This window comes from Chaetura pelagica, unplaced genomic scaffold (genome assembly GCF_000747805.2).
Source record: "Chaetura pelagica isolate M959 unplaced genomic scaffold, ChaPel_1.0 scaffold433, whole genome shotgun sequence".
NCBI classification, from domain to species: Eukaryota; Metazoa; Chordata; class Aves; order Apodiformes; family Apodidae; genus Chaetura; species Chaetura pelagica.
The window spans coordinates 567,397-587,727 of NW_009952574.1; the positions used below are offsets into that span (position 1 = coordinate 567,397).

The 20,331-nt window shown below is 39.7% G+C and overlaps 1 protein-coding gene across 1 annotated transcript in view; it reads right to left on the bottom strand.

Annotated features, from left to right (window-relative positions):
* The window catches only part of GLIS1 (GLIS family zinc finger 1), a 104,765-nt gene extending 90,782 nt beyond the window's left edge, over nucleotides 1–13,983 (bottom strand). Inside the window, exons 1-2 of the mRNA XM_009993562.1 lie at nucleotides 13,832–13,983; nucleotides 6,579–7,680 (exon numbers count right to left, since the gene is read on the bottom strand). Coding sequence (XP_009991864.1) covers nucleotides 6,579–7,680; nucleotides 13,832–13,983 — 1,254 coding nt within the window. The remainder of the gene's footprint in view (nucleotides 1–6,578; nucleotides 7,681–13,831) is intronic.
* Nucleotides 13,984–20,331: the final 6,348 nt, after the last annotated feature.

Sequence of the window (20,331 nt, forward strand, 5' to 3'; positions counted from 1 at the left end):
TTTCCTTCTGAAATTGAAAGTAAAATAAGATGGATTAAACACAGAAACATTTCATTACTTCCAAAGTAGTACATTGTTTAGAAAATGTCAATATTAACAAAAACCTCCAGTACTGTTCCGTTTCCCCATCATTTTGCTTTCCAAATTGAAGGAGACTCAGACTCAGTAATGGTTTTCTCCTCAAAGAGAAGAGTCTCAAATGAGATTATTACTGTTTTGAAACAACTGGCATGGAATACCTAGTAAAATTTGTAATATAGAATATGGTAATTAATATCTATCCTCGAGTCACAAGGCTATCTGTTCCATAAAACACTATCTGCTTAGTCCTACCACTTCGCTTTCAGTAGATACTAAGGATTATTAGTGGAAATTATCCACTGTGAAAACCATAATAGTGGTAATTAATTACATTATATTCTATGGCAGTAAGTATCATAGGATGACCTACCTACCTGTTGTGGTGATATCACTGTTACTATCCCATTGTGTTTCATACTTAAAAGACTGAATGAACAGCAATACCTACAAATAGTGACCAGCTCTGTATAGACACACCAGGAAATCTTCAGGATAAATATGTTTTAACCAGGTCCTGAGATACTTAATAATAAAAATAAAAGCTTGTGGAATTAAATGCTCTCAGAGGATAAAAAACAATAAGAAAATTTTAAAATATGTATTTGAAAGCCCCCTCCATGGAACTTCCATGCTATACCTCTAACTACCATATTTCATTTATCAGATCTCTTCAATGTCCTGTGTAACATTTTTAAGGCACTCAGCTGAACTTGAAAACTATTCTGGGTACCAGCAGCAAAAGTTGCAATCTATTTCATGCCACCCAGACCTAACTCATATCAAACTGCTGGAGAATAACAAAAAAGGCAGCCAACCTTGCCTGATCAGAGCAGAAGTCCATCTGGCTCAGTATCCTACACCTTTTTCTATCAACCTGATAAAGCAGATGCACCTCACAGGATGTCCTGAAGGTCAGCATAGCCAGAGCCACATTGGGAAGCTGATAATCCTCTGGTGAGAACATGCCGTTGCAGCTCAGCTCAAGAAGGCAAGTCTCCAACCCCTAAAGGCACCATCACCTTGTGTCCTACCATTGCACTGCACTAGCAACTGCAGATTTGCATTTCTGCATTACTGCACTGAAAGGTGGGACAATCCCACTCATAGGGGAATCCTGGCCCAATAACTTCCACAGCTTTTGCCCTTCAAGATCTGTTAGTCTGGAGCTGTCCTGTGGGCAGATGAGTTCAAATTCTCCAACTGCCTTTGGGCATGAGCTGACCCAGTGCCAAGCCTAAAGCCATGTGCCAGCCTGCCCTCCAGCGCTGGTGCATGCTCAAACCCATTTGTACTGTCATGTAATCTGTAGTGGTTTTCGTAAACAAACAAACAGTGCATTTTCACAAAACCACTGAATTGCTGTCTGCTCCTCTAATCAGAGTGTTTTTAATGCTGCCATTCCTTGACAGTATCAGGAAATGCCATCAGAGACCTCATAAAAAGAGAGCTCTCTGGTGAGGCAGATTTGGTAGAATGGATGCTTCCTACTTCAAAGGAAAAAAAGTGAGGCTAATATTGTTTTTAAAACACTCCTTCAGCACCAGTGCATGACACCCTCCATTCCAAGAGCTGAAAAAACTTTCCAGACTCCCACAACGTTCCTTCAAGAAAAGCATGGAAACTTATTGTTTAGGTGAAGAAACTCAAAATCACATAAGCTGGTGCATGCAGACCTACTTTCCCTGTAGATGCAGGATTGTCCCTTAGCCTCATCTGTGGATGCAGCCTGTAGAGATCTCATTACTCCCTGTGCATTGCTAGACCCATGCTCCCCACTGACCACAGACAGCACAATACTTGCTATCTACTGAGAACAGAGATTCCACACTGGTTTCCTTAGCAGCAGATGCAGTCATACTAATCTGCTTAATAGGCCCCTTTCTCCTGCAATCGTAATAACCAGGTTGCTGCCTGTGAAGTGTTACAAATGTAGCCGATCCTTCCGATGAAAGTTTTCACAGGGTTATGACATGTCAAAGCACCTGCGTCAGAGATGTACAGTAAAACCAGCAGGAAGTTCAGCAAGACTGCTATCTTCTGCATAATCTCTACTAAAATGTGTTTCATAGGTAAACTGCAAATGGTTAGTTTGTGTCGTTACTGATACGAACACAAGATCTGTGGAGGAATGCTGGAATTGCCTCAAGATGCCTTTGGGCAAGTTACTTATCTCCTCTATGTCTCAATTTCCCCATGTTTAATGCAGCACCTATACTGTCTCACTCCTAGGGATACAAAAGAACTGACTACAAATGGCACAAGTGCTGAATTTCACTGTGCACAACACAGCACCCAAATCATTGCATCAAGACTATTCCCAAACTGTGTTTGCATACATACAAGAAGAGAATATTCTGCTTCAAAGTCTTAATCATCCAGCCAGGAGAATGATGTCATACAGATGTATGACATATGAACATACTCGGGAGGCATTTGTTTCCTTGAAATGCATGAACTAGAGCTGCTAACAATGGTTAATATCATGCTCTAGCTCCTTTCACAGCTATCAGTATGTTATGGTACCCAATTGCAATAAACCCAATTGCATATATAGAAACTACATAAAGAAAAATATATTTTTATTATGAGGGTGGTGAAACACTAGCCCAGGTTGCCCAGAGAAGCCCCATCCCTGGAAACACTCAAGATCAGGTTGGACAGGGCTCTGAGCAACCTTGTCTAGTTGAAGATATCCCTGCTCGCTGCAGGAGGTTGGACTAGGTGACCTTTAAAAATATCTTCCAAACCATTCTATGATTCTATATTTACCTCTGATCACGTGTGGAGGTCTGTAATAAAGGTTTCCTGAGCATATATGCACCACGTAGTGGTGGAAACTCCATTTTCTACTCTTTATGAAGCCACAAGAATGCAAGAGGATAAACTGATAAGCCAAGTATGGATTTGTCCAAATCAAACAATGCCAGACAACTAAATGAGCAGCTCTATGTTTGCAAACAGAAGCTTAAACTGAGGATGCAATATCTAGAGATCAGCACGGTTCTACCCACCAAAGTACTGGAAGAACTGAAAGACAATAAAAGATGCAGCTATGAGAAATTTTTTTTTCCTTTTAAATAAAAACCATTTAAGCTTGCTAATTTTTGCTGTCTCAGACAATCAAAATTCCAATTGTCTGGGACATCAAATCTAAAAAAGCATGAAATTAATCTTCAGAAGTTAAAGTCTTAAAGGCATTGCATCATTATTTTTGTTGGATATATTTTTGATTATAATGCAGATGAACCCCAAATTTAATAAAACTAAAATAACATGAGTTAAGTATGAAACATAACAGGATATTGCAAAGAGATTAGGTAGTTTCCTTCAGACTACTTGCTGAGCTCAAGGAAAAATCAAACCGAGGGACACGATGACGAAAAGGCACCACTTAATTAGAATATTTAACAGAATATGAAAACAGAATACTCATAGTACCAGTTTTGGCAAGGAAACATAGCGAGCAGAATATGGACCCGGAACATCAGTAGTTCTCTACACCAGATAATGTTTTGCCTGTCAGTTGTCTGTAGTAAAGAAAGAAGCACGCTGGCTAAATTTAAACCAGCTGTAACGATGAGAGTGTTACAGTTGGACTGAAGGAAGCTTACCTCATGAAAGTATTGTGGAAACTGCTGTTGGAAAGATAATAAAAGGATTAACTGCAGTTTTAGTGAACCATTTACTTTTCAATCAAAATGTCTCATGTATTTCCTGTTCTCAAGTAGCTTGAATTCCAAAATTCCTTTGTCTATTACAGTACATAGTAGCAAAGCCTGTCATAAGAAATTAATAATTTTACATGGAAAAGTACTTTTATGTCTGAGGGCAGGGTGCTGCTCACTGCTAGCTTCTCCTGACCATTTCAATACCTAGTCAGCCAGTAATCTTTCAGAGAGGAACAAAATCAAGAGCTTAAAAAGAATGTACAATGGGTAATTGTGAACAGCGAAAGAAAATCTCCATTACAAATAGCAAGAGATGTAAAGTTACTTTAACAGGGCTACAGCAAAAATGAAACAAAATCTCAGACCTCTATAGACACGGAATGAATCGCCTTCTTAATTTGCAGGAATAACAGCACAATTATTACCACATCAAAAGAAAAGCCATCATTTAAAATGACATGACATCACCACACAATGAAACACTGCACAGCAACCCTTGTTTAAAGTGGAATGGAATTTGCTGGGCAAATAATCCCCACTTGATATTAGTAACTTTAAGGAGCTGTGTTGCAGCTTTGGATCTTGTCCCTACTAGATCAAGGTCTTTTCAGGGTAGAAAACTAAATTTGCAAAGAAGACATATTTTTCATGTGCTCACTTGGATCCAGCTTTATTCCATACTCCAGGTTGTAACTTTTAATATATGAATACCTTTGCAGACAGTGGATGGGTCTTATGCTGGGAATAGAAGAGTTAACTGCAAGTTGTGCAACATAAAGCTCCTAATTCTGATTGGGCCACTCCCCGTATGGGAACAAGTACGATATCTGCTCAAATAAAACTGATCTTCATGTACTTACATGACAAGGCTATATACTTGTGCCATGAAGGCTGTCTGCAATATCAGATGCAAAAGTTTTGCCTATTCACAATGTTAAACCTTGAGATGTTATCAAAAGCTGGTTCTTTAATGCAAATTAACATAATTGAAAGGAGGAGATTTTTAGCATTTGTGTGATTTAACATCTCTGGTTTATCCGGTTTCCTGTAGGAATGGGAATGTAACATTAGAAATCTGCTATACAATACCTGTCAAATACATTTTGCAGAAAAACGTTCCCTCACCCATGGAGTCTGTGGAATCTTTCAGCATCACAGTAAAGCTAATCAGAGTTTCTCGTTTTAAGTATTTTGTTTTAAAAGTGTGAGATAAAGTGGGGAGAAGACTGATCTCTTTCCAAATGGCAAAACCACTAAAAGCAAAAAGTAGGAGACCATGCTTTCACAGCTTGCTTATATTTTGCTCGGATAGAGGCAACTAACTTGCATTAGCCTTTGATGATTTATGATCAATAAGCTGAAGATATTAACAGGAAGTTAAATTCCTTCCTAGTTTTTTTAAAATTGTGACTTAGCTACTTCTGGAAATAAGCAAGTCAGTTGTTCCTCTCAAAGGAAAAAGAAACAGGTAAGTCTTAGAGTGTTTCCATTTTATCTTGGACAACTTGATGGTGTTCTTTAAGTATCTGCCTTGTTCCCAATATTATTTTAGGGAATACTGACTGAACAGTGCAGACATTAAGATAAGGGTTTTTATTTATCCAATGGAAGCAAAAAAATAATCAGGATGACGGCTTACAGAGAATTTTTTTCTCTGTAAAACATTTTGAATACAGTTGTTTTCTCCTTTCTCCCTTCCATAACCATTGCAGGCCAGCAAGCTTTTCCTTGAACAATGAAAAAAAGTAAGCTTTTTATATAAACATTCTTTCCTATTCCTCCATAGAAAGCTACAGCTTGCCACAGAAAATTTGTCATGATCTAACTTCCTTACAAGCGTTTTCCATTATATAATTCTCTGACCAAAACAAGAAAATAGACATATAGTCTAAAATTCTGCCTATCAAGAACCACAACCTGCTGCCATAACCATTCTCTTTGTTTGCACTTCTTTGTGTGAGTGAATGTGTGTGTATGTGCCTGCACGCACACGCGTGCGCATGTAAGTAAGACTTTCCAAATTTCATGGCCCAATTTGGAAGCTTATGTCAAACTTGTTTTGCTTCATCTGTTTCAGTCAGGGACTTATATCATTGTTGTTTCAAACATGTGGAAAGCTTAATGGAAGTCATTAACTTTTATTTTAGTTTTGTCATATTGTCATCATGGTGGGCAGATGCAGAAATGGTGTTATTCCCAAGATCCTCTTTTTGGAACACTGATGTTGTTTACATCTTCTTGATCAGAAGAGAACAATGGTTTTTTACTTATTTTTAAAGCTCTGTTTTGCAAACTAAAAAAGCCCCTAAAACCTTTGAAAATGTAATTAAAGATACTCCTTTTATTCTTTTTAACTGTTTGAAATCCTTAACAAGCTTCTTCTTTTCTAAACTACCATTTGAAGCTTTTGCATTCACAACTCTATGGGTTATTGTTCAGCTGAAGGAACGAAAAGAATTTCATTAGATGTGTTTTATGTTTCTTGATTAAAAATGTCACCCGAGGCTCAGTGACTTGTTTTACGTTAAAGGACTGCTGTGTGCTTTGATCATCACTTTATTAATGCTTTAATGAATATTAAAAAAAAATAAAGCACTGTATTAAAAGTTAAGCTCTCATATAAGGAAACTGAATCCCTTTTCCAAGAACTACAGTTTTTCTTACTCAAACATTTCCTTCTAGAATAAGGTTTTCTCTAATTCCCCTTTAGCCTGCTGCAGACTAAGTTACAGGAAAACACAATAATTATATTGGAATAAGACTGAGAAGAGAGAGAGAAGGAGAGCAGAGTAGCATGTTTCTATTCAAACAAATATATTCCAGACTTACCATGCACTTGTTTGGTTTTTCTCCAGAATGAACCCTCATATGAATCAGCAGTTTGTAACGAGCATTGAAGGGTTTATATCGGCGGACACAGCCTGCCCAAAAGCAAGTGAAGTCCTCTCCTTTCCGCTGGTCAATGTGAGTCTTTTCTATGTGTCTGACCAGTTCGTCTTGTTGGTCGTAAGTGGCACTGCAGTCAATCCACCGACAGACCTGTTTGCCATTGCTGAGGTCCTGTTCGTCCCCGTCACTGGGCTGAAGGGACTTCGGAGACATAGAGGCGTGTAAGTGAGGCAATGTCCCTGGAGTCTGGCTTAGTTGCTGGTGTAGATGGTAAGGGGGAGGCAGCCCCTGATGATGTCGGAAAAGGTCAGCAGCGGAGGAATAATCGTCAGCTGGCTCTTGTTTTAAGAAACTCACCTTCTGGGAGCTGTGGGAGGTGTTCTGATGAGGAATGCTACTACCATTCATCATAAGGCTGAGGCTTCCATTCTCCTCCACTTGCTGCATTTGTATCTGCTCACAGTCAACTCTGTCACATTCAGCAGAAATAGGTACAAGACATGCTGGAGGGGAGGGAATACTGCAAGGGTTTCCAGGCTGAGAGCAAGCCTGTGGCCGAGAGGATTTTTGAGCACTGTGATGACTGATCTCCACAGGATGAGAGGAAATGCCAGCTGAATTAGTTCGCAGTCCATTCACACAGGTGACCAGTGACGTCTGGGATGTGCGGATGATAGCTGTAATATCGATTCCTTCAGCTGAAGACGGCACAACAGAGATGCATCTCTTCTTCAGGTTGCTTGTTTGTAGCCTGGCTGAGTGCTGAGGGGTGCCAAGTGACAAAGGACCCAGGGAGGAGCTATGTTCATTATTAAACAAGTAGGATGAAAGTGAATTTGTAAAGCTATTATTCATTAGGTCTATTTCAGGATGCAGACTACCAGAGGCTCTCAGCTCCATCCCCTCCGTAATCCTCCTATGTGTGGAAGTCTCAGACGGAACCTTATAATCACTTGGGCATTCTTGTTTGATGTGCTGAGCTGGGTGACTTCCATTCAGGCATGGAGCAGCAGAATCTACCGAGTCTTGAAACCTGGGTGACCTGTAATACAGTTTTCATTAAGCATCACTAGCTACCACGGGATTTATGATTGTTGTATAAGACACAACATTTGTTAAGCCCTTGAGAATGGAAGCACTTGCTCTCTGCTGAATGTTGCCTGTCTAATGCAGCAGTTACACCAAAAAATTATGCAATGCTCCCTCTACAACCTTTGTATAGGCAGCATCATTTTACACAGGATTACTTTTACACAGTGGGTTACGTACAGAACAGACAATCTCCCCTCTACTGCTACGGGCAGTTCATCAATCACAATCTAGGTTTTCAATGCATAATAGATCGGGCAAAACAATAGCAGAGACTGAAGTTTGAGAGCTTTGGGCATTTTTTAATTATTCAAATATCGGCGTTTTCCTCAGAGCATACTGGGAAAACTTGGCATTCTTGTTTACACTAATCAATAAATGCCAGCTGAGCTTTGCTTACACATCAAGGAGATGCCTTCCTTTGCTAGATTAAAAAAGGAGCAAGATGAGAGGGGAAAAAGGAATACAAAGAAAGAACAGCTCACTTTAAACCAGTCAATGAAGTCAATGAGAGATCAGCTGAGTATTTACGTCTAAGAGGTCTACAAAAGACAACTAAAAAAGTGCACAACCAGTAGATTTAAACTGGCTGCCTATGTATTCCCATTTCCATTTTTCCTTTTAAAGTCTACATGGTTCCGCAAATCCAAAGAAGACTGTTCTGTGGAAGTTATTTTTAATCTTCTGTGATGTGTGCCAAATCCAATCACTTGGGAAGCGGAATCTCGAGGAACACCACACAGAAATTTCAGAAAATGCATTTAGGGAACATTTCCGTCTAACATTTTCTTCCAAGCAGTTGGCAATTGGTTTATGCCTTAAAATAAAACATTTTATTTCAGCTATAAACGTTGACTGTGGATGACCCAACTGTGTGGGGTTTTTTAGGACCAGTGGGTGTTGCTTACATATCCCTAAAGCACAGGAGGCCTTAACCTATGGCTTCATCACACAGTGATGTGCCAAGATGAGGAAACAGTACATCTGTGTGCAGGAAAGCTGTACCTGAAATAATAAACCCTCCAGAAAGATGCTCCATGGTTCTTATCTTGATGTGTTCCATTTAAATTGATGTTATGCTTTTCTCATGCTAGCACCACAAAAGCTGAAGAAAACCTGGCAGTTTAGCAACTTGTGCGTGACACTGCAGCTAAGACAAATCTGACACATTTTAAAGCATGAAACATGTATGCATAAGGTATTTTGAACATACACATACATTAAACTGTGAAGCTGCTGAATAAACTATTTATTTTACAACTCAGATGATTTTATCACTATTTTTCCATTAATCCACCACTAACATTAAGATGGGGAGCTAAGATGATTTCTAGCACTTCCTTGGTAAAAGCTCTCAAAGAACTACCGATTAGAAAAAAACCCCATCACAACAACATGAAATCAAGGTTGTCATAAAATTACACCTGTCTGAGGCACACAACTGGCAACACTGCATTCACTAGTGACATGTTTGTGAGCTCCAATAGTTTGCAGTCAGTAGGTCTTGATATAGAAATGAAATTCCCAACCATTCATCGCTATAGAAGAAACAGATCCTACATTTGCCACCAGAAATTTAAAAACAGTACATCTGAAAATTTTAGAGGTTTCCATAAACCATTAGTTATAATTTCTCCCTTTAGGTTTGCACAGTTGGTCTCAGGGTAAACTTAAAGCACCTGGTTTTACAGATGGTAAATTTTTAAAAAACCACACAAACCTAACAGTATTCATACATTATTTTTTAACATTTACAAAACCATATGTCTGTAAAATATCTGGCAATAAGCATAAGTAAAAAACTTTTCTTGCACATGTTTGGGAAACCCTGCCCTGCTTGCTGATAGTTTCATTGCTCAGTAGAAAGTGTGCTATTTGACACTCATTCTGAGAAAGATTTTACAGCATACCATGCCAGGCACAATATTTCCTGTTACTTAGTTTCTTCTGTACAAGGACTCTTCTAAATAATTCAGTTTGTATCATAGTTTAGTGGTCCCAAAGCCTCAGGCTAAAGAAAACACAACACTTTTCTTACATCATATAAAGCTAACCCAAGCCTTACATTTCAGCCTGTGATAATTGGTGTCAGATTATTAAGCTTTATGTAAAGCTCCCATCTTGCCAGAAATCCATACAAGGAGTTCAAGCTGGAGTCAGTGCAGAGTACCTGCAGGATGGATACAAACATTCCTCTCCTGAGAAATATTAGGGTCCCAAAACTCCCAGGAACATTGATCTGCAATTCCAGCATAAGATCTTAATCAGAGTCAGGACTGTATTGCTGTGAAGCTGCAATGCAGAATACAAGATGTACAAAAGAGGGGAGTTTTGAGCAAAAGACAATCTGGAATACCCTATTTCAAAAGCAAATGAGATGAAGGCACTGAATTTGTACTTCCCATTGCCACAGCTGTGACTTAGCCATGATAAGCACAGGCTACTTGTGCAGATCAGAAGGAAGTCCCTTCTGGGAGCTGCAGTTTTCTCTGTAACATTGTAGATTATATACCCTCTGTTATTTAGCTTTGCTAGGAGTCTGGCACTAATTCAATTTCCTAATGTTTGAGTGTTGGGGTACTTCATTTCTAGGTTGCATTACTGCAGACTTTTTGTATTCCTGGCATAGTTTTGCCATCTCTGTTCTAGGGAAAGCTCTGCTCACTCTACCTAGTCCCATGGGGAGTGAGGGAAGAAGAGGCACAGAAACAAAACTAATGAAAGAGAGAAACAAGGTGTCTGGCATGAAGCTTGCTGAGTGGCTTCTCTTGTACCTATTGACTATTTCTTCCTGTAAGGAATCTTGCTGTTACAGCCAGGGATCAGATTTCAGGGCTGGTAAACATAGGCAGTGCTGGCCGTAAGGATTTCACAATCTCTGGACAGTAGTAAAAGCTAAATGCATATGAAACAAACAGCCAATAGGCAAACAAGAGGGACAAAGGACAGCAGGACAGCGAGTGCAAAAGACACTGTGTGGACACACAGATCAGCAGTGAGCAGCTCTGAGTGGCTGCCAGATCAACAACCCTGGAAGGGAGTGGGGTCAGCAGGAGAATATAGCCCACAAACCTCTCTTCACAAGGAGCATCCCTGTATCAGCATAGACAGTTTGAAGCAACAGAATTGCTGCCTAAGCACAAGAAAGCAGAGTGTGAAGCCTTTGAAGGCAACAGCAGCCTCAGAGAGGCTATTAAGGCAGTGTTTCCAAAGAGACTCCCTTACGTGGTAACTGGAGCCAGAGCACGAGGCCAGTAGCACCATGCCAGAAGTACTGCAGTTCCCAACTGCCCTCGGAGGAAAAGATGACCGTATCTGAAATCTCCAGATTATTTACAAAACATACATGCCTTCAATTGCCACTGTAAATGAGCAGTGATAATTGGCAGTTTTAAAAAGCTGGAGAGGATTGTTCTGCTGCAAATCCAGGGACCCTTTGCAACACTATCTGACTGCTCTGACGTCTTCTCCGTGTTTTATGTGCCGAGCACAGTGTGGGCTGGCTTGCTGGGTCTGATAATGGATTATTTGACATAAGGCCAATGTTAGCTGTGGGATGGCTCCAATTGTGGTAAGGAAGGTATTAGGACTTCTCCAGTCCCACACACTTTGCATTCACAGATAGCATGTAGCAGCAATTATGTTGTACAACTTAAAAGCTATTAGCTGAGTGGGGAAAAGGGGCCAGGAAGGAAGAAGGAGGATTGTGATTCTTGGATTAAGACAGTCATCCCTAGAATACAGATTTTAAGAGAAAGTGATTCAGGGAGAAGCTGAAGGGGATAACAAGTTTCAGAGGAAAAAAGAAGGACAAAGTCAATCATAACCCCAAATCCTAAGGAAGACTTTGGATAGCTAAGGGAGGTGCTCTCTGGTTTGTTTGGGTTTTCCTTGTACATTCCATGTCCTAGAAATGCAGAGCGGCTCAAAGCTCAACCCAGAGAGACTGCTGGAATTTCTGTCTCCCTTTATATCTGTGCTGCTCACTGGAGCTGAACAGCACAACCCAACAGAGTTTGTCCAGACTTCTGTGTGCTCCAGTATCTGCTCATTCCAGCATTATTCCTCTCACCTATTTTCTAGTGAAGACTGAAATCTGGGAAGATAGAGAGCACCCCTGACTTCACAGGAACCTGACAGGGATTCACCCCACCTCAGTTATGTTCTCCTGCTTCCAGATCTTCAGGTAAAGAACACCTTTTGTGTTACTTGCTCATCAAAAATCTTTACCATCATGACCACCATGAACAAAAATCATCCCAACTGCTGTCCACCTTCTCTCAGATGCCAAGGTTCTGTTCCTGTACCATGTGTCTCATCAGCAGCATAGTGATAAAATTAAGACACTGTGTCTACAAGGTTCATAGAACAGAGCTGGGTATTGCATTTACCTTGCCAATCCCATGCAGACAGAAGTGGGACATACAAGCAGAGCATGACGAGTAGGACTCACAAACCCGTAAAGGAATGGAAGGGTCCTTCAAGATACTCTCCAAACTGTTGCTTAGAAGCAGCAGAGCCTCAAGGCTTTAGACCATGCTACAAAGCAAAGGGAATCAGCCCATCACCTGCTATTTTCTCATGTTAGGCAGCAGACAATCCTTTATGTTGTTCTGGGAATCCTCTTCTAAATGGGGGCTGGAAGGGGCTCATATTTCTGAGGATGGGTACTATGATGCCAGGTATGCAGGTATCTGTCATTTCCTCATTATACATTTTACAGAAAGGTTCAAAAAGATCTAAGCAGAGTACTCTCTTCCTCCTTTTGTTTGCTCCTGCCCTAATTATCTTTGTTTCATAATTATCCTCACTGACAGAATAAAAAAAGTTTGATAACTTCCAGTCCCACATCGGACCATAAAGAAGAGGGCAGACTTACATGCAGCTGCAACAGCATCTACAAATATTTGCAGCAATAGTAGAATATTTTTTTAATAAGGTATGGACATTATTTGTCCTATTCAAACAAACAAACAAGCAAAAAAAGCTCTTTCCAACTGCTTGCCATATTACAGAATCTCCTCCTCCTGAAAATACACAGATGTTCTTACTCCACCAGTAAATGGAAAAATTATAATAAAATCAGAAACAGTCAGATTTCCAAGACCAAGCTACAGGCCATATTTCCTCTTGCTGTGACTGTGGACATTTGGGCTTCATAGCTCCATGCGCAGAGTGCCAATTATTCCAAGTATTTAAGATAAAGGATGCAACTTTTTTGAGGTTTTTCTTTTCTACAGTTCTTCAAAAAGGTCAAGATTATTCCGTATTATATCCCCTGCCAAAAAGCAGTGTAATTAAAATAGATGGACAGATTCTAATTTGTAGCAGGCTTCTATTCACAATGGATGTCTGTTTAGGGTACTTGTTTAAAATCTGGTAATGTTGAATTTGTAACAACAACAAAAAAATAATGGAGTTGTGTGTTTTCATATAATTAATTTATAGCAAATGTTTAAATAGAGATTCTGCTCATAGCATATCCAACTACAGTGTATATATCAAAACCAGAGACCAAATTTTCACATTACGGCCTTAGAAGCAAATACTAAGGATGTGGCTGTATGGGAACTTTGAAAATACTTCATTAAAGGAAATGCTGCAGAAATAAAAGTGGCATTGTTTTCCTGTAGGTTGGATGGTGGCATGCCAAACTGCCATATGGGAGACATTGGTTTGAGAGTAACTATCATCCCTGCCTTCCAGGCTGCAAGTTGGAAAAAACATGGCATTGGGGTGGAGGTACAGAAGAGGCAAGTGTTATCCTACTTAAGCCCCTGGCCAGACTCTCATTGACTTTTCAGCACGCTGCAAGAGTCCCCAAGGAGAAGTTGTGTGTAAACTTCAATTCAGGGGGCAGTGGCTGCATATACAGTGACTCCTCCTGGCACTGCCTTGGACAGTTGTCTGTGCACAAGTGCATGTCCCTGCAATGCGAACCTGCAAAGGCAATTAAATCAGCATCCAAAGGATATCCAAAATAATGTAAAAGCCAAAAATACCACTCCAAATGCAGCACCCACGGATGCTACAGGGAAACAGTTCTAACAAAGAAGCTCTCCAGCAGACCTAAGTACATCAGCTGATAAACCTTGCAGTAATACCTTATATCCGAGTGTGTCAAGTTCAGCTGACCAACATGAAGGAGTCTCTCACAGGACAGTGGGTGGTCGCGCATAAGTGGGTTTCCTGCGTGGATGAATAAACCTTGTCTGCAGACAGGTACAGAGCTACTTGTCATCTCCATGTCCATCATATTCTTCTTCTCAGAGATCAAATTACAATGATTGTAGCCACCATTCACTGTCAAAAAAAAAGAAAAAAAAATCATAACCCTTTGACTAAGAACTCTCTAAGTTCATTATTTTTTGCTTATTTGCATATTTTGTAGGCTTATTTTGGATGTCCTTGTAAAATTATTGTAAATTATATGGCAGTGGAAATAAAAGGTTTCACAAAGAAGCAAAAATTAATTGCAAAGCAATCTGGATCTGTGAATTACGGTTGTTTATTTCTCTTTTTAGGTTTTGTGGTTATTTTACGCTTCATAAACTAACTAAAAAAACCCCTCAGTTTGATAGCTTGCCTTCCTACTATGTATTTTTATGGTAGAGTCTTGTCTGTGTTAGATTTTGGAGAGGGATGTTTCAGAGTTCCTTTATTTTCAGGGAGAGAAGCTCTCTAAAAACAGTGACGTAAGTCAAGTTTTTCTTTGCAGACAATTATCTCTATGATTATGACTTTAGATGGGCATGTTTCTACTTAACTGTCAGGTCAACAGTGTGAAAAAATTTTCTACAGGCGAAGTGACTGGAAAGATAAAGCTTTCGCTCAGTTTCAAGCATATCAGTGATTCTCACAAGCATCAAGGTTTGTCCTTTACTTAGGTGTTGTAACGCACAATTCCTCTCACCATAGTTTTGCTCTCTGTGAGTTTTATGCAGACAACATCTATGTCATTCAGCCATCTCAAAATGTTTTAAGATGGACTTGCACAACTGCAGGACATGGTTTCCTCACCCCCTTGACTATAAAAGGCACTTAAACAACCAACTACTGAGTACCTGACTTCTGGACAGCTGCAGTTGAGCAAAATTAATCCCTCTCAGTAGGCATAGGATTTAAAAACATCCTCACCACAAATAACCTGTTTTACATTGCTCTCAGATCTGGTCCTTCTACTGAAACCCATACTGGACCTGCCATTGACAGCACAATTTCTACTATTTCAACACTACAACTTGCGGTGTTATCCAGAGCAGGTATATATATCAATATAGAATCATTCAATGTTTTGGAATTTGTCTTTCTCCATCTTTCTTACAAGCCCTCTTTACCACAATAAGGTCTCCCTGGAGCGTTCTCTTCTCCAGGCTGAACACCTCCATCACTCTCAGCCTTTCTTCACAAGAGAGAGAGGTGTTCCAGCCCTCTATTTTCATGGCACTCCGGTGGACCCACTCTAACAGGTCCAATTCCTTTTTGTACTGGGGGCCTGAGAGCTGGACACAGTGCTCTTGGGCATGGAGTAACAGGGGAAAGTCACCTCCCTCGACCTGCTGGCCATGTGTCTTTTTATGCAGCCCAGGATGTAGTTGGCTTTCCGGGCAGCAAGCACTCATTGCTAGCCTAAACCCAGTTTTTCATCCAAAAGTGTCCCCACATTTTTCTCTACAGGGCTGCTCTCCATCAATTCATCACTCAGTCTGTACCAAGTATTACACCCATATTATATAGGTATTATAAAGGTATAATATAACACAATTAAGCAGATATCACAGTAGCTAGTTAATGATATTTTCAGTACAAAAGGGTAAGCTAAACTGTAGTGATGAAGTTCTGCAACCACTGCATTTTTGTTACTTCTTTTATGAAGTTTCAACCAGAGATTATGCTCGTTTTAGTCAGTTACTGCTTCAGCACAGCTCCTGAGAACAAAGGTACCCTTAGCATACACAAACCCGTTTCCTCTTTTGGACAGCTGATAATACTTGTGGACTTGGCAGTGTTAGATTTACAGCTGGACTCTATGATCTTAAGGTCTTTTCCAACCTAACTGATTCTATGAGTCTACAGTTCTAATCCTATAGCAAACGAAAAGCAAGTGGGAGAGCCTGAGCTGCCATGGTCCTCTATAATTACAGTCACTGAATGCTTTGAAAGTGATGAGAATCATGTTCAGGGTTTTGGTAAGTATAAATGAGAAGAAACAGGTGACTACAGAAGGCAAAAAAGTCTGTGGTAACCAGAGAATTTGTGAAAGGGATCACAGCACAAAAGTCCATTCTCCTCCACTGGCTGGGGTCCACAGCCTCCCCATCATGCTCCACGGCACCATTGTAATAGGGAAGACCATGGCAGATGAAGACATAGTCCAGGCAAGCATCCAGATCCATAGAAAAGAGTGGGTACACGTGACATCCAAATTACAAGTCTCATGAGGCATTATTGTGACATTTCCAGAACAGAATTCCCTGTTTCCCGTGAAAAGTTTTCAGTGTTTGGCTTGACCATTTACTTACTTGATTTGTATTTTTTTAAGAAGTCAGAATCTTTAAAATTGGAAAAACAATACCAGTTTTTTCCTACCCAGCTCCATCACACTGTGCTAAGCCTTAGGAAGTGCAGGCCAGCATGATTTTATATTTTTATGCTGTTTCTTCATACATGTTCTAGTCATTTCAGATTTATATTCTGAATTCACTGATACTCTGACATTGTTCTGAATGATTCTGAAGAGACTAAGAAGCTGTACAGAAATGCAGCACCTTTTGGTCTGCACAGGGCAGTCAGTTCTATCCTGTGGTTTTGGAATGAGGCTTTTGATGAGATCACTTTGGGTGCCTTTCAGGTTATAGTGGGTGTTTGTGACCATTAGCTGGACCCTGCTTGCAATTATGACATAAACAATCCTTATATACCCTGGAGTCCACAAATCCATCGGGCTTTATTCCATCCCTATTTTGGCTTTATCCCATCATGATGTAAGTCACTTGAGGGGTAATATCTACCTTAACAAGACCGTATAATCTGTGGTTCTTAATTTGGATACACGAATCACATTTAAAAGGTATCTAAATACACTGTTGAAAACTGGAGAAATAAGTTCTATACACTTTTAGAGGTCACCTCACCAAGAGAAGCTGGTAAATCAGTTATAGCTACAATATCCAATTCACAGTTCCTCAATTTTTCCATACCAATATATTCAAGATGTATCTTCCCTCCAAAATACTGCGGACTCTTAAAAATGTTTAAGATTTATACTGGACTCATAATGGAAACACTATTGTTCATTTCCTGAATGATACAAGTCTGCAATTTATTAGGGTTTTCTTAATATGCATTTTCTCAATGTTATCATATTATCAAAACACAGAAACTTGAAGCTTCCACCAAAGTTCAGCAACACCAACTGCAGCACACACTGATATCTATTTGTGTGAAGATGGAGATTTCCTAGAATAACATGAACATTACCCTGTGCTGTCAAAAATTATCATCTTCTCCTGTAGCTGTCAAATCAGAAAATAAATTTTCTCCCTGCAAAGGAACAGAATACTTATCCTAAATCCGTGAAATGATGTGTGTTTCAGCCAATCCATCATGTATTTGCCTTCACAAACTACCTTGCAGATTTATTAACATGAGTTAAAAATTTTTTGCACAACAGTGCCTTAAGTGAAGTCACACTTGCATCAAAGCCCTCAGAAATGTGCCCACCACAAGGGAGCTGTCCCTTGTCCGTCATTGTTCCAGCACCAGCGGCTCACTTTTTTTTCCCCTCACAGCAAATAAAACAAGAACTGAGAGATGATCTCTGAACATGGACAGACAGAGTCTGTGTCCAGCTGTTCAAGCATATGCAAAAGCAAATTTGTTACCTCAGAAAAAAAGGAAAAAAAGCCTGGTTTACACCAGCGTAACTGAGAACCGAATCTGGCCCTTTGACAACTGGCTGTTTTATACAATATTAATATCACTGGCTGGCACACACAAGATTTAAGTATTTTCCACGTCTGGAATTAGATCTCCTCTTTCACTGGTATCGAGGGGCCTTTAACCTACATACAGTAACTTACCAATAACAGATGAAAAGAACACATACTCCCTGCCTTATACGAGAGGGTTCACCCCACTCTCAGTAGAAACATAGCTATTTCATAAATCCATATATAAAACTAATCCTAATTTACAGAGAGTAAACCTAATAAAAGCAGAATGGTTTCCAGAAGGATCTTGTGCAAGTGGAATCCATCAAGGTAACTTTTGTCTGTTTCAGTCCTGCAGTTTTGATTTATATCTTCACATTTAAATGCTCATGAAGGGAACAGGAAGAGGTTGATACAGTAGTGTGCAAAGGCTGCAATCAGGCAATTCCTTCCATATGAGTAATCAAGTTAGTTCAATTTTCAATATCTTGCTTCATTCATTCCCATGTAACTGACTTCAGAGGAGTTTTTCCTTTATCTATGGCAGATTAAGTCATGTGAGAACTGGTCCCATTGATTGTGATGGGGCTACACACCTCAGGAAGTATGGCTCACGCTGGTCAGGATCTACATTTCTTGCTAGGGGTAAATTCTCCTAGAGGAAAACAGCATCTCCTAGCACCAAAGGAAACCTGTCTGTGTAACAATGAGATCAATATTTAAAAGTACCCCTACTAGAGGGCAACAGCTCTCCCTCTTCCGTGGGAAACATCTTGCTTACCATTCAGGAAGGCTTCACTCTTACTAATGAAATTAGCTATTAAGGCTGTAGATAAGTAAGAGTAAGAACCCACCAAAAGGGTGATTATTCAACAATAAACACATGCTGCAGGGCTGTGGAGTTTACCTAATCAAGGCCAATAAACAAATAACTGAAATGATGTATAATTGAAATGACTCACATTCAAAATAGAGATAGATTTGAAATATTTGCCTAACGTACTTAGCTATCCCCAGAGCATTGTGGGTTTTGCAGTAAAGACCAAACTAGGTCATTTGCTTTTTTTTCTTGCTGCTTTACTCCCTATAAAAAAAAATTTGCCATTCTTGGTTTTGTTTGGATGCGACGTCCAAAATTTACCACGACAACACTGAGAAAAGGAACGCTGTTACTGGCAGCTGGATGAGTCACGTGAGATGAGTGAAAGACCAAACAGTACCAGATTTTCTCAAACAAGTGAAAATCATCCATGTTACAAGAGGCCATCAAAGCCCTCCACTGAGAGAAAAATATTAACTCAAAAGGTGCCAACACTTCAAAGCCAAGTATAGTAGGGAAGGTACTGCACTCATACTCAGCATTCCATTCCACATAACTAGAGCTGAAAAATCTCCATTACTGTGTGGCTGGAGTGACTGCCACAACTCCCATATAGCCAGTGATTTAAAAGCATCAAGAGAGAGGCACGGCACTATGCTGCCTGCTGGAAGGCTCAAATGAATGAACCAAATGCTTCAAAACACAGAATCTTCAAAATAATTCATGAAATGACAGCATTTTCATAATTTTCAACAACAAAAAATCAACACTTTCTCAAAGTTTTTTATGCCTATTATGCCATCCTCTGTTGTGAATGGGAGGGTCTATCTTAATCCTACATCAAGCCTGAGGGGCAGAAATGTAGCATAAAAGCCAGAAAATAGATTCTCCAGTTGTTGCAGAAGGCAAGTCAGACTGTGTGATAGGAAAGGCAGATTTCCTACACCTTGTGAGAAAACATCGTTTCTCCTTTAGTTTCCGTGAACCATTATTAGAAGAGATATGAGTTTGGATCTCAGTTTTTCTATTGTGGGTACAGCATAAGAGAAGGGAAGATACTTTAGAAGTGGGCTGGTGTAATTATGACATTTATGACATTACAGCCTTAAGCAGACCTCACCCAATTGTAATAGTGTTATTTCCACTTAGGTGGTCAAGCTCATAACAAGATATCCTAAACATGGACTTCCAGATCTTGGCCCACAGACCCAAAAGAGATGTTCAGATCTTTTCTTGACCTCTGTGCAGTCATTTGCACCACCTAGTACACAACAAGCCTCTAGACAGTTGGGTTTCTCACCACTTGAAAGAGGAAAGTTGTGCACTTCAAGAGATCTTGACAATAATTTCTAATTCAGTACAAGATTTCCAATAACATTTAATCATTAAAGATTATCCTTTTTAAAATCACACGAATATGATGTGGTCCCAGTTTGTCCAGCCATGACTGTTTATGTAGATAAATGCATGCTCTCACAAAGCTTTGTAAATATTATCTGTCATTACAAGCTATAGTTTTACCCTGTGTATTTCTGGCAATTTCTCTCTGTGCTTTATCTCTGTGCAACACTAAGTTTCTTTCCTGAGATTGAAGAAAACTGTATAGTGAGAGTCAGGTGAAGATCCAAGTTGTCTTACATTTATGTGTCAGGACAGAGGTGACAGATCCTCTGCCTGTTTGAAAATAAGTACAGGTGATACGAATCTATAAGGGATCAGTGTTAATACCAGAAGCATGCAAAAAGGTTAGAATTAAACAGAAAATCTCTTTCCTCCAAATTTTTTTGAACCATGCTATAAAATCCTGTAAGAGAAAAACTTCTTTACTTTCATATTGATGTATAAGCAAAGA